The 13,971-nt window shown below is 39.4% G+C and overlaps 1 protein-coding gene across 1 annotated transcript in view; it reads left to right on the forward strand.

Moving 5' to 3' along the window:
- sh3d19 (SH3 domain containing 19) overlaps positions 1–13,971 on the forward strand; it is a 39,793-nt gene that overhangs the window by 19,799 nt on the left and 6,023 nt on the right. The window contains exons 8-17 of the mRNA XM_017713531.2: positions 823–933; positions 1,961–2,043; positions 2,673–2,713; positions 6,032–6,260; positions 6,571–6,639; positions 6,828–6,983; positions 7,111–7,192; positions 8,042–8,172; positions 9,839–9,927; positions 13,025–13,245. Of these exons, the coding sequence (XP_017569020.1) occupies positions 823–933; positions 1,961–2,043; positions 2,673–2,713; positions 6,032–6,260; positions 6,571–6,639; positions 6,828–6,983; positions 7,111–7,192; positions 8,042–8,172; positions 9,839–9,927; positions 13,025–13,245 (1,212 nt within the window). The remainder of the gene's footprint in view (positions 1–822; positions 934–1,960; positions 2,044–2,672; positions 2,714–6,031; positions 6,261–6,570; positions 6,640–6,827; positions 6,984–7,110; positions 7,193–8,041; positions 8,173–9,838; positions 9,928–13,024; positions 13,246–13,971) is intronic.

Below are 13,971 nucleotides of genomic sequence, written 5' to 3' on the forward strand. Positions count from 1 at the left end.
CTTCATAGCAACAGCATAGCAAATGCAAAGAATTGCTGTATAAACACAACATGTTACCAAACACAATCAGCACTCTACAACAGCTTTACCTTCTGCAGCTTTATTAGTTGGTTAACTTAACATCTGTGAGCTTTTCTTTTTCGAAATTCCCTTATGGTCCTTGATATATAACAGTTAGGAGACCACTATCACAGATCTGACCATAAATGTCAAAAAACAAGAATATTTACCTCTATGATGTTCATTTCTGCAGTTGCCCCTTTGGGATTTCTAATAGTATGGTAGCTCTAAGCCATGCACATTTTTTGGCTGTTTGGGCCTTTGAAACTTGTAAGAAACATTCTATACGGTATGTTTAGAGATGCTGCAACTGGTTTCCATTTCTAACAACTGTCTGAAACCTGCTTAAGCTACAACTTGTATTCACAGTCAGTAACATATTTAGAACTTCCAGAAGGACTACTCACGAAATTAGTTCCATCCATTTTTAATCTTCCTAATTTTATTGGTAGATAATCTAACATGTAAAGCCTTCAGTGCAGCTCCTGAAATGCTAAGCAATGGGGGGAGCTTTTTTTGTCTGTATCTGCCTAGATACCATGGAGAAAACAATCCTGATTGGGTCATTTTCAGTTTAAGGTTTTTAACCCTTTTCTTTCCTATCTAAATGAAACACTGACATAAGAGTATTACTGCAATACTTATAAAATTTAAACACAACAATTATGATGTTGTAATGTTGTATTAATTATTTATAGCTGCTTTCTCAGCCTTAAATGTGCACCCTCAAATATGCATGTTGTTCATAATTAATCTGCCTAGGTCATGTCCCCATTAAACCAGCCCGTGGAGGAGGTTTGTCCACCCTGGCGTCTAGCACACAGTCTATGAAGAGACCCACTGTCATCAGAGTGCCCAGCAGAGGCAGCAGAAGTTAGTGCCAAGTCCTAAACCACATGTCTTTTCCCTGCGTTAGCAGAACCGATATCATAAAATTATCAACAATTTTATTCAGTTGTCTTTCCTAAACTGCTTCAAAGAAAAACTATGTTGGGATGCCTTTACACAGACATTAAAAGGCATGCTGGCTAACCAACTTCAGCAGCTTCTGGATTAATGCACAGACCATAGGCTTAACAATAGCTTATCCTATCTTATCTTTCAGCATAAAACAAAAAAACATTTCAGGACATTTGTTTCAAGAATGGCACCTTACCCATGATAAAATCAAAGTAATTCATGACCTCAATACAAAGTATGATGAAATACACAATTTTACAATTAATGTTTACATTACAACTAATAAAGATAGAGGTAAACGATTATTCCACCAAGAAACGCTGAAGGAAACAGGAACATTGTCACTCATATTATATGATTATATATTATACATATACATATTGTCACTATATCTTTCATGCCCTGCTAGAAAATTCAGTATGGACAGAATAGCTAGTCACTTGCAAAACCAGCAAATGTTGAGTTTTGATGCTGGTATGCTGGTCAGCAGCAGAAGAAGCTATTTGACTGATCACTACCAAAACCAGCATGTGTTGTGTTTTGGATGCTGGTATGTTGTTACACCAGCAACAGATCAGCATGAACCAGCTCAGACCAACATTCAGAATGAATGCTGATCTGTGCTGGTCTTTTCAGCAGGATTAACTATTTATCTTTTGATATAATAATGAATCATCATATTAACTTTTTGTCTTGTCATATAGTAATAATAATAATAATAATATAGCATTGTTTAATGCAAAAAACATAATCTGAAAACATAATACAAATTATATTTGGAATTATCTGCCATTAATCTCTAAAACATTGTGTTATAATGTAATTATCCTGAAGCCGTTATTACTATACAATTAGCATAAATATTAGGTAGGATTGTATATGTTTAGTGTAAAAGCACTGGTACTATTTGTGTATTAATTTGATTTGCTCTGATCCATAGGTCAAGATGAAGATTTTCCTCCTCCTCTTCCAATACAGAAAGCTGTAGGTGGTCCTACACCTCCACTTAAACTCACAAACAAGGTGAACACTCCTTTTTCTGTCAAAAATATGAGCAGCACAAAAGAGAAGTGAATTAACAGAGTCAGGTTGATAGGAGCCAATGTGTAGACCAGCTTTCTGTGTCTTCAGTAATGCTAGCCGTACATTCAGTCTTGCAGCATCTAGTTTAAACCATAGACAGACAGTCTGGACTCAAATGATGAAAGTCATTGAGAGTGGTTTAGTATGGTAAATTGTAGAGACTCAGATGTCTTTACGGTGTTGGGAACCAGGGGTCATAATAGTTACAACACAATTACAGCCCTTTTATTTACTATCCAAAACCACCTGAACCTACATGTGTCTTCTGAGTTTTTTATGTAATAAAAATGATGTAATATTGATGATGGAATATTGTCTCACCACCCCCTGCATGTACCACCCCACCATGAATGGCATGCCAGACATCAGACAGTGTTTTCATAACCTTTTCATGTAAATCTAAACCCTGTGTGAATGCACAATGTATGTCTTTCTAAAAAAGTGGCCAGTGGGTGGATATACAGGGTAGGTGTTTGCAATAAAGTGGCCAGTGAGTGGAGGCACAAGGTATGTGTTTCTAATAAAGTGGCCAGCATACACTAAGTGCTGTTTGGTTCTGTTTCATCCAGGAGTTTTTCAGCAGTTCAGCTGATCCATGTCTGCCCCCGCAGTGAGTGTGACTTTTTGCATCTCACAACAGCTTTACAATTTAAAAAAATACTCTAGATATAGATATAGATGTACCTTCTTAATCCCTAAGTGGGAAATTTGAGTATTACAGCAGCAAAAGACAATGGACGTTAATTATGCTCGATACATAGACCTACAATTTCACAATAGTGAGTACACCCCTCACATTTCTGCAAATATTTTATTATATCTTTTGATGGGACAACACTATAGAAATGAAACTTGGATATAACTTAAAGTTGTCAGTGTACAGCGTGTATAGCAGTATACATTTACTGTCCTCTGAAAATAACTCAACACAGCCATTAATGTCTAAATAGCTTGCAAGATAAGTGAGTACACCTCACAGTGAACATGTGCCCAATTGTGTCATTGTCCCTCCCTGGTGTCATGTGACTTGTTAGAGTTACAAGGTTCCATGTGTGAAAGGGAAACAGGGCTGTTAAATTTGGTGTTTTGGGTACAATTCACTCATACTGGTCACTGGATATTTAACATGGCACCTCATGGCAAAGAATTCTCTGAGGATGTGAGAATTGTTGCTCTCCACAAAGATGGCCTAAGTTATAAGAAGATTGTTAACACCCTGAAACAGAGCTATAGCATGGTGGCCAAGGTCATACAGTAATTTTCCAGGACAGGTTACACTTCAAACAGGCTTCACCAAGGTCAACCAAAGAAGCAACGTGTTCAGTGTCATATCCAGAGGTTGGCTTCAAAAAATTTTTTAAAAAAATGAGTGCTGCCAGTATTGCTGCAGAGGTTGAAGAAGAGGGAGGTCAGCCTGTCAGTGCTCAGACCACATGCCACACAAAGCATCAACACGTTCTGCATGGCCATTGTCCCAGAAGGAAGCCTCTTCTGAAGCTGACGCACAAGAAAGCCTGCTAAAAAGAAAAGCAGAATATGGATTACTGGAACCATGTCTTGTGGTCTGATGAGGCCAAGATAAACTTGTTTGGCTCAGATGGTGTCCAGCATGTGTGGCGGCGCACTTTTGAGGAGTACCAAGATCACTGTCTCTTGCCTACAGTCAAAGCATGGTGGTGGTAGCGTCATGGTCTGGATGACTGCTGCTAGCACTGGGGAGGTGTGTTTCATTGAGGGTAACATGAATTCCAACATGTACTGTGACATTCTGAAGCAGAGTATGATGCCCTCCTTTCGGAAACTGTGCCACATGGCAATTTGTTGCCTCAGCAGTCTTTGACCTTGGTATTAGTGACCACTGCCCCATTGGATGCATTAGAAACAGTTACAAGAACAAAACAGGCCCTCAGTTGGTGGTTAGAAGAAATATTAAACATATTAGTGAACAAGCTTTTCTATCTGACTTAGCAATGAGTAAAATCCACCTTACACTAGAAAATCCAGATGTTGAGTTGGCACTAAACCACTTTAGCAAATAAGTTCTAACGGTGGTAAACAAACATGCCCACCACAAAAAGCAAAGAATAAGAGAAAGATCAAGGCCCTGGTTCTCTAGTGAAGTTTCCTCATTGTTTAAAGACAGAAAAAAATCTTGGTCTGCTGCTAGACGCACGGGAGAGAGAGGCCACTGGCTCACGTTCAGACAACTGAGAAACAGGTCTACCCTCGCAGTTAGAAAGGCCAAATCAGATTATTATCTCAGCCTGATTACCAGCGCTACAAATATTCAGATCTTCTGGAAAACTGTAAAATCCCTTATAAACAATTCCTCAACCCTTCCAACTAGTGTTATAGTTGATGATCAGCTGATATCTGATCAGAAGGAAATCTGTAGAACTTTTAACACACATTTTGCTGCAGCTGGGCACATTTTTGAAAATACAGACTTGAATCTGCAGTTAGATAAAACTAACAACAACTCTACTGCTACACAGAGCAGTGGTCTCTTTACACTCCAGCCCTTCTCTCTAGTCATAGTAGCTAAATTTCTTACTACTATTAATCCACGAAAAACTACAAGTGAAGATGGGCTGGACCCTTACTTCCTGCATCTAGCAGCCCCAATTATTTTAGAATACATAACATATACTTTTAATCTCTCTCTTTTATCATGCAGAATTCCCAGGATCTGGGAAATAGCTCATGTAACTCCCCTGTATAAAGGAGGTGAGGCAGCAGGTGTAATTAACTACAGACCAATCTCAAAATTGTCCTGTTTAGCTAAAATATTAGAACTTCTAATAAATAGTAAACTTAAATCATTTCTACATGAAAATTCTGTGCTGTTTAGCTATCAGTCTGGTTTTAGAGAAAGACACAGAACCAGCTCTGCTACCACACTGGTTTTAAATGATCTCTACATGGCCATAGACAGGAAGAAGCATTGTGCTGCCATTTTTATTGATCAAATAAATTTTATTTGATTTTATTTATCAAAAGCATTTGATACAGTTGATCACACTCTTCTTCTAAGGAACTTACAAAAGATTGGCTTTGATAGAAATACACTAAAATGGACCCAAAATTACCTTTCAGACAGACAACAATATGTAGCACTGAGTAATTACAAATCAGATTTCTTGATTTCTTGTATATCCAAAGGAGTTCCACAAGGTTAAATTTTGGGCCAAGTTTTATTCAATATATATCTTAATGAACTTGCTGCCTCTCCCTCAGACTGCAAAGTACACCTGTATGCAGATGACATGGTTTTATGCTGTTCAGATAACTCTTTTTATGCTGCAACAAGAAACATTTAGTGCTCTGTAGGTTGCTTTGCGTAAACACAAACTGGTTTTAAATGCTAAGAAAACTAAGTTGCTATTTTGCTATTTTCCAGATCAACTAATACAGTATAATTTTAATTCTGTAAATATCATTATCCTGACAGGATCCAACATTAGTATAAATACCTTGGCATATGGCTGGATGATAAACTGGCTGAATCACATGCCAAGGGTTTTTACTCAACTTCCAAAAGTGGAAGGGGATTCCAGTAGGTGCCTGTGCAGCTCTGGTGAATTCCATGCCCAAGAGGGTTAAGGCAGTGCTAGATAATAATGGTGGGCACACTAAATATTGACATTTTGAGCACAATTTGGACTTGTTCACTGTAAGGTGTACTCACTTGTGTTGCCAGCTATTTAGACATGGATGGCCGTGTGTTGAGTTATTTTCAGAGGACAGTAAATCTATACTGCCATACAAGCCGTACAGTGACAACTTTAAGTTACATCCCAGTTTAATTTTACAGCGTTGTCCCATGAAAAGATATAATAAAATATTTGCAGAAATGTGAAGTGTGTACTCTTTTACTTTTGTGAGATACTGTAAGCTTGAGTTGGTCTGTTTCTCTCTGTCCTTTCAGACCCAGCAGAAGCAAAGTACCCCCGCCTCGCCCCCCTCCAGCTAAAACAGCCCCAGATCGGCCTCCCCCGCCACGGAGAAACAGCGTGCAGCTGCCCGTTCTCCAACAGGGGGCTCGACCACGGTCGTCACTCCAGCCTCTAAACAAACAGAGCTGCAAAAAGCAGAAAAAAGGCCCCATTCTCCCACCAAGACCAAACCCTGGACACCGTCTCTACAACACATACACTGTGAGTGCTGACTTCTATCTTCTAGCATCTTATAAAGCATCACTATGATAAGAAAACCTCCAGAATGCTTATAGGTTAATGTTTTGAGATATTATTCATTTTGGTCCATGAGCCATCTCTTTTGTGGTCATACCTGTTATTTTCAGTATCTCTGGTCATTATTCTGAAAATAAATGCATTCTTACCTGGTCAAATAAAAGGAATGATGACTAAAGGATTGTTAAATACTGTTAGAGAACATTTGCTTTGCTATCTGATTATCCTTTGCATTTGGAAATCAATTAATATTTATTTTCTGTGTTTGGTGCAGCTGGAAATCCCCCATGGCATTGCTGAGTTTGACTACAATGGCATCCGAACGGGTGAACTATCCTTTCAGGTAGAGTCACACAGCTTGTTTTTATACAAAAGACAGCTGAATAAAAGCTACAAAAATAATAACTAACTAAAATAGAACACAGGCATAAATGATCAAAAACTTTTCACAATTCCTGAGTGCAGTGTTTATTGTCTGGGTTGCAGATGCAGCTAGATTGAAGTTGATATGTTTTTTTTCATCCACTGTAGAAAAATGAGGTGCTGGTCCTTCTTAACCAAATAGACAGCAGTATGTTTGAGTGCCAAGTGGGAGATGCAAAAGGAACAGTGCAGAAATCCCACATAAAGATCATCACACCACTATCAAACCACTATAATAATGCAAACAATCCTGTGCCAGTGCAGGTATCCTTCGCCAGTTATCAGTGTCATTCAGTACTTCTGTCTTCCCCTTTTGGATTGTAATTTGCATTTTTTTTTGCTGCCATCTGCTTGGCAGGTACATTAATACATAATAATGCTTGCTCTGTAGGAAAGAAGCTCCAATCAGGCTTTTAGGAGTTCGGTAGAAAATGGCACCTTCGAGGTTCAGGCTCTTTTTGATTTCACTCCAGGTAAGAGTCTTGTTTCAGACATGATCATTTAATCATTTACCACACACACACATGCAGACACACACACACACACACACACACACACACACACACACACACACACACACACACACACACATATATATATATATATATATATATATATATATATATATATGTATATATATATATATATATATATACAGTACTGTGTGAACGTTTTAGGCATCTAAGCAAATTTTTAAACAATTTACCTCAGCAGAGTGAGTTCATCACAATATATACATTAGAATAAAGTCATATTCATAATTCAAATAAACATAAAAGCAATAAAAAGTAACAAGAATTTCTTGGGTTCATATTTTTCCTTGACGCCTTCACAGCCACCACAGAGACCTGTTAATATCATCAATTACATCTTGAGCACAATTTAATGAAGCACTGATTGGTCAAACCAGGAGTTGCTTTTTAACTAATTACTTGTTAGTTTCTGTAGTGTCATATCTCCAAAGCTGAAACTAAAGAAGCAAACTTCACATACAAAATGTGTTTCATCTGAATGACCACACGTTGGCAACCACCTGGAATATTATACGAATCACTTAAGAAAACCTGGGGATTGCTTAAGCTGTGTAACCACTGTGTATTTTCTTTAATAAATGCGCTTCTCTGGTTGTGTTTTTACTATTTATGGATGGCGAATTAGCTAGCCTGCTAAGTGTACCTAGATGGAAGTGTGAATGCGGAGAGTTGAATCCTGATTTGAGCTCAGGAATATTAAAAACATGAATGGCTGTGGGTTTCTGAGGACTGGACTGGCAGTTGTTTGTTAGGTCCTGTATTAAACTGTGATGTTTCACTTGTTGTCAGTGGGTCCAGGAGAGCTGGGGCTGAGGGCAGGAGACGTGGTGACCAATGTGGAGCAGCTGGACAGTGAGTGGTACCTGGGATCCTGCCGAGGAATCACTGGCTTCTTCCCCATCAATTATGTCAGACCTCTGGTAAGGGTTAATTCTGAACATCATTCAAAACGTTCGTCATTCATGCTGATACTGTATCTGCATTTAGTTCTGAAAAAATAAGAAGCCACCACTAATGACAACGAAAGCATTTTTTTGGAATGTTATTAATCAATAATGACCTTGCAGTAAATATGTCCTCATAAATATTACCACAGAATATAGAATATTATGCTAAAGTTTTAGCAATTAATTTTACAATTAATTTATTAATTATTTATATAATTTAGTAATTCATTAGGGTCCAAGCATACATGTGCGTAGGTTTCTTTTTTGCTCAGATTTTTCTTATTATTATTATTCTTTTTCTCTTAAAAAACGTGTTGTGGAGAAGAGACCAAGTCCTAGAGACACCAAACTTGGTGGGTAGGTGTAGTTTGTGTGCATCTCGCCAGGTGACAAACTGTGGGCTATAGAGCACCAAAACATGTTTTGCTTCATAACTCCTAAACCAAGATATGCACAGACAAAATTCTTTTTGTGCCTCATTTCTTGGGTCAAGCCAAATAACTTTGCCACTGGAACCATTTATCTCTGCCCACTTAGATTTTTTGCTAATTTTCATAATATTCAAAACCTACTTTTGTGAGCTAGTCCTACAATTTTCACTCAATCCTCATGTTTCTGGTATCAGAAAACTCAGAAGAGTCTGTTTATCAATAATCATCAAAAAAATCTGGCATTTGCAAACAATATGGCTGCAATATGCTAATTAGCCCATCTGACAAAATTACTCTATAACTCGAGAGTGCTTCAGCGAAAAACATTGAAACTTCATATGCATATTCAAGACAACATTCTGTGGATGCCTTTCAATTTTGGTGGGCATATGTCATTAGGGGCGGAGCAATTGCCAATTAACATTTTCTCAGCATCCATGCATCCAATCAAGCTGAAACTTGGCAGGCATCATCTACTACACATACTATAAGTGAATCATGAAGGCCAATTTGATACAGTGAAATTCATGGTGGCCATCAGCCAATCAGCATTCAGCAGGCCTTTGACAGGCTTAACATTGACCAATTGGCATGAAACTTGAACGGTGTCTCTATATAGATACTTTCTAATAACCAGTCAAGCTTCAACAGATAAGATCAAATTTAGACTTTTTCCACCCAACCTGGTGTTGCTCTATCAATTTATCACTGCGGCCATGGCATTGCTAGCTTGATTTGCTATAAGTCAACAGGCTTTTGTCTGATCCTCTCAAAACTTCATGGCTTTATATATATTGAGACACAGATGGGGTCTGCAAAGATTGGTCTAAATAGACATTTAGGGGGGAATGTTAGCACTCAAAAACACAAAAAATCTGCAAAAATGCTATTACAAGGTTATTACAAAGTTTACAGATAAACAAGTGGTGCCATTTGATTCAGTGAATTGAATTAACTGAATAACTTTGTAATTGCATATTATGTCAGAAATGACACAATCTTTTGGTATTTTGGCTTATATTTGTTTTGTTTTCCACCAACGTTGCCCATTTGGTCTAAATGGGCTCCTGTGTGCTTGGACCCGCTCATCGTCGTTTGCCGCTATATTTATAAATAAAATAATATTAAATTGTCTTATATTAGGTTTTTTAGGTACAGACTTTGCACAGTGCTATGTGTGCCTTAAATATGACTTAATATCTTTTCAGAATCAGTCTAGTGCACCTGCACCTGCTCCTGCTGCTTCTCCTGCTCCTGCTTATGAGAGAAAAGTCCAGCCTGCACATGATACTCTGAGGTGAGATAAAACACTTGCACAGAGGAGACACCTGCCCATAGCTTAGAGTTCGACCTCAGATTCCTGTGGGTTACAGGTATCTGAGAATTATGATTCTGCATGTCCAAACCATCTCAACCTGGCCTCTCTGGCTTTATCTCCAAACTGCTCTACCTTCACTGTCCCTCTGATCTGCTCATTTCTAATCTTGTCCAGCCTTGTCACTCCCAACGAAAATCTCAGCATCTTCATCTCCGCCACCTCCAGCTCAGCCTCCTGTCTTTTAGACAGAGCCACAGTCTCCAAACCATACATCATAGCAGGACGCACTACTGTCTTGTAAACCTTCCCTTTCACTCTTGCTGCTATCCTTCTGTCACACATCAGCCCTGACACCCGTCTCCACCCACTCCATCCTGCCTGCACCCTCTTCTTCACCTCTTTTCTGCACTGTCCATTGCTCTGGGTGGTTGACCCAAGATATTTGAAGTCATCCACCTTTATGACCTCTACTCCTTGCATCTTCACCTTTCCACCTGCCTCCCTTTCATTCACACACATGTATTCCGTCTTGTCTCTACTGACCTTCATTCCTCTCCTCTCCAGTGCAAACCTCCACCTCTCCAAATTCTCTTCCACCTGCTCTCTACTCTCATCACAGATTACAATGTCATCTGCAAAGATCATGGTCCATAGAGCCTCCTGCCTGACCTCATCTGTCAACCTTTCCATCACCATTGCAAACAAGAAGGGGCTCAAAGCTGATCCCTGATGTAACCCTACCTTCAACTTGAAACCATTTGTCACTCCAACTGCACACCTCACCACTGTTTCACTATCCTCATACATGTCCTGCACCACCCTAACATACTTTTCAGCTACACCTGACTTCCTCATACAGTACCACAGTTCCTCTCTTGGCACCCTATCATATGCCTTCTCTAGATCCACAAAGACACAATGCAGCTCCTTCTGACCTTCTCTGTACTTCTCTACCAACACTCTCAATGCAAAAATTGCATCTGTGGTACTCTTTCTGGGCATGAAACCAAACTGCTGCTCACTGATCTGAACCTCTTGCCTTAGCCTTGCTTCAACAACTCTTTCCCATACCTTCATGCTGTGGCTCATCAACTTTATACCTCTGTAGTTACTGCAGATGTAGCTCTGCATATCACCCTTGTTCTTAAAAATGGGGACCAGTACACTGCTTCTCCACTCATCAGGCATCTCACTCTCCAGAATTTTGTTAAACAACCTGGTTAAAAAGTCCACTGGCTTCTCTACTAAACATCTCCATACCTCCACAGGTATGTCATCTGGACCAACTGCCTTTCCATTCTTCATCCTTTTTAAAGCTGGCCTCACTTCCACCTTACCAATTCTCTGCACTTCCTGATCCACTATCTCTCCCCCCGTTGTCCTCCTCTCTCTCTCGTTTTCCTCATTCATTAGTTCTTCAAAGTACTCCTTCCATCTACTCAACACTCTCTGTTCACTCACTAGTACATTTCCCTCTCTATCCTTTATCAGCCTAACCTACTGTACATCCTTTCCAGCTCTATCTCTCTGTTTAGCCAAACGATACAAGTCCTTTACTCCTTCTTTACTGTCCAGCCTCTCATACAGCTCATCATAGGCCTGAGCCTTCGCCTTTGCCACCATTTTTACGCTATGCGACTAGCCTCACAGTACTCCTGCCTACTTCCTTCATCTCTCTGGTTATCCCACTTTTTCTTAGCTGCCTTCTTCTGAATACTCTCCTGGACTTCCTCATTCCACATCCAACTTTCCTTGTCTTCTTTCCTCTGACCAGACGAAACACCCAACACATTCTTGCCAGTTTCTCTCACCACCTTAGCTGTAGTCCTCAGGTAGCTCCTCACTGCCCCCAAGGGCCTGTTGCAATTTTTCCCTGAACTGCCTGCAACCATCCTCCTCCTTCAGCTTCCACCATCTAATCTTCAGCTCTGTCTTCACTCTCTTCCTCTTCTTTGTTTCTAATCTCATTCTACAGACAACCACCCTATGCTGCCTTGCTACACTTTCCCCTGGCACCACTTTACAATCTCCAATCTCCTTTAGGTGGCATCTCCTGCTAAGGATATAATCCACCTGTGTGCACCTCCCTCCACTCTTGTATGTCACCCTGTGTTCTTCCCTCTTCTGAAAATACGTGTTCTCCACAGCCATTTCCACTCTCTTTGCAAAATCTACAACCATCTGACCATCCACATTTCTGTCTTTCACACCATACATACCCAGCACCTCTTCATCCCCTCTTTTCCCTTCACCAACATGTCCATTGAAGTCTGCACCAATCACCAATCTCTCCTCTCTAGGGACACCATCTACCACTTCATCCATCTTACTCCAAAATTCCTTTTTCTCCTCTAACTGACAACCAACCTGTGGTGCATATGAAGTAAGCACATTCAAAATTACACCATCAACCTCCAACTTCAGGCTCACGATCCTGTCTCACACTCTCTTTACATCCAGAACACTTTTCACAAGCTGTTCCTTTAGGATTATCCCTACTCCATTTCTCTTCCTCTCTACACCTTGCAGGGACTTTCTGCTTCTGTTGTTTTGCTGTAATCTGTGAACTGAGTGGTGTGTTCAGGTGCTTTCAAACCCATAGCAAAGAAGTTCTTGGGCATTTTGATTCTCCATATGAGCAGAGACTATAAATCTCATATCCAATCCTTGTAGAAAACATAAAATTTGATCATTTCACTGCTGATCAAAATGTTGAAACCTTGTTTTCATATTTTGGTTCATATTTTTAATATCATTAATTGTGTTGGATTTTGACCCTCTTTTTCAGATAAAATTTTCAGCCTTTTTTCTCTTAGTACTTTCGATTTTGGGTCAAAATATTTCAATCTCACAATTCATCCCTCATAGAAAATAAAGCATGTTCTGTTTTTATTGTCTATATTCTTTGTATGTAATTCCAGCAATCACAGTTTTGTAAACAGTGTCATAGTTTAAAATATTCTTGAAACTGAAAATCAGATCAGTTAACGATGCATTGAAATGTTACCTGAAGAATCATCTTGTTGTGAGGTCAGTGATTTACAACCCTCCTGTGTGTGTGTTCATGTGTGTGTAGGGGCCCACGGTGTGTAGCGAGGTTTGATTTTGAAGGTGAACAAAGTGATGAGCTGTCCTTCAGTGAGGGGGATGTGATCCAACTGTGCGAGTATGTGGGAGAGGAGTGGGCTCGAGGAGAATTTCGAGGCAGAGAGGGAATCTTCCCCCTGAACTTTGTGGAGGTGCTGGAAGATCTTCCTCCACCAGCAGAACAAAACCACGCCAAGATCCCACTGCCTGGTACTACACTAACCCGCACTCAGATACTTCCATCCATTAGTCGAGTGAATGATACAGAGCTCCAAAGTAGAGTTGGCACACTCTCTGATTACAATGTATATACTGTTATTCATTACTTTCCAAAACAAACATAGCTTTTTTAACATTCATAACCATCAGAAAAGTAACAACAGCCAGCAATAACGATCAGGTTTACTAACTAAAACTCAACATGCCAGTACTTTACTGAAAACTTAAGGTATTAGAAAGTACAAAGACATTAGCAGGATGAACATTAGTGTCTCTGTGCTTTATGTAGGTCTGTATTTCATATTTTATTTAGGTCTGTATTTGGTTACATATACAAATAAAAAGATCCATCCATCCATCCATCCATCCATTTTCTAAGCCGCTTCTCCGCCAGAGTCGCGGGGCAAATAAAAAGATATGCAACCAAATACAGTCCTAAATTTGGACCTAGAAGAATGAAGTCTTCTAGTCATGAAGTGCAGTTTATACAACTAATGTTCAGTCAGGCTTACTGGATGTTCTCGTTTAGATGGTCAGAGTAAGGCAGGTTTTGAACATGTCTGATTTCTTTAGTTCATTTTTCATTAAACATTATCGGTTATCTTTCTCCCACACATTTTATTACCAAGAGATATTTTCTTAGTTTTGTAGCTTTCTCTGTCTTTCAGAATGTTGCTTTCTAGCTTGCTTTTGCTTAGATGATGTTTATTGATTATA

This window comes from Pygocentrus nattereri, chromosome 22, assembly GCF_015220715.1.
Source record: "Pygocentrus nattereri isolate fPygNat1 chromosome 22, fPygNat1.pri, whole genome shotgun sequence".
Taxonomy (NCBI): domain Eukaryota; kingdom Metazoa; phylum Chordata; class Actinopteri; order Characiformes; family Serrasalmidae; genus Pygocentrus; species Pygocentrus nattereri.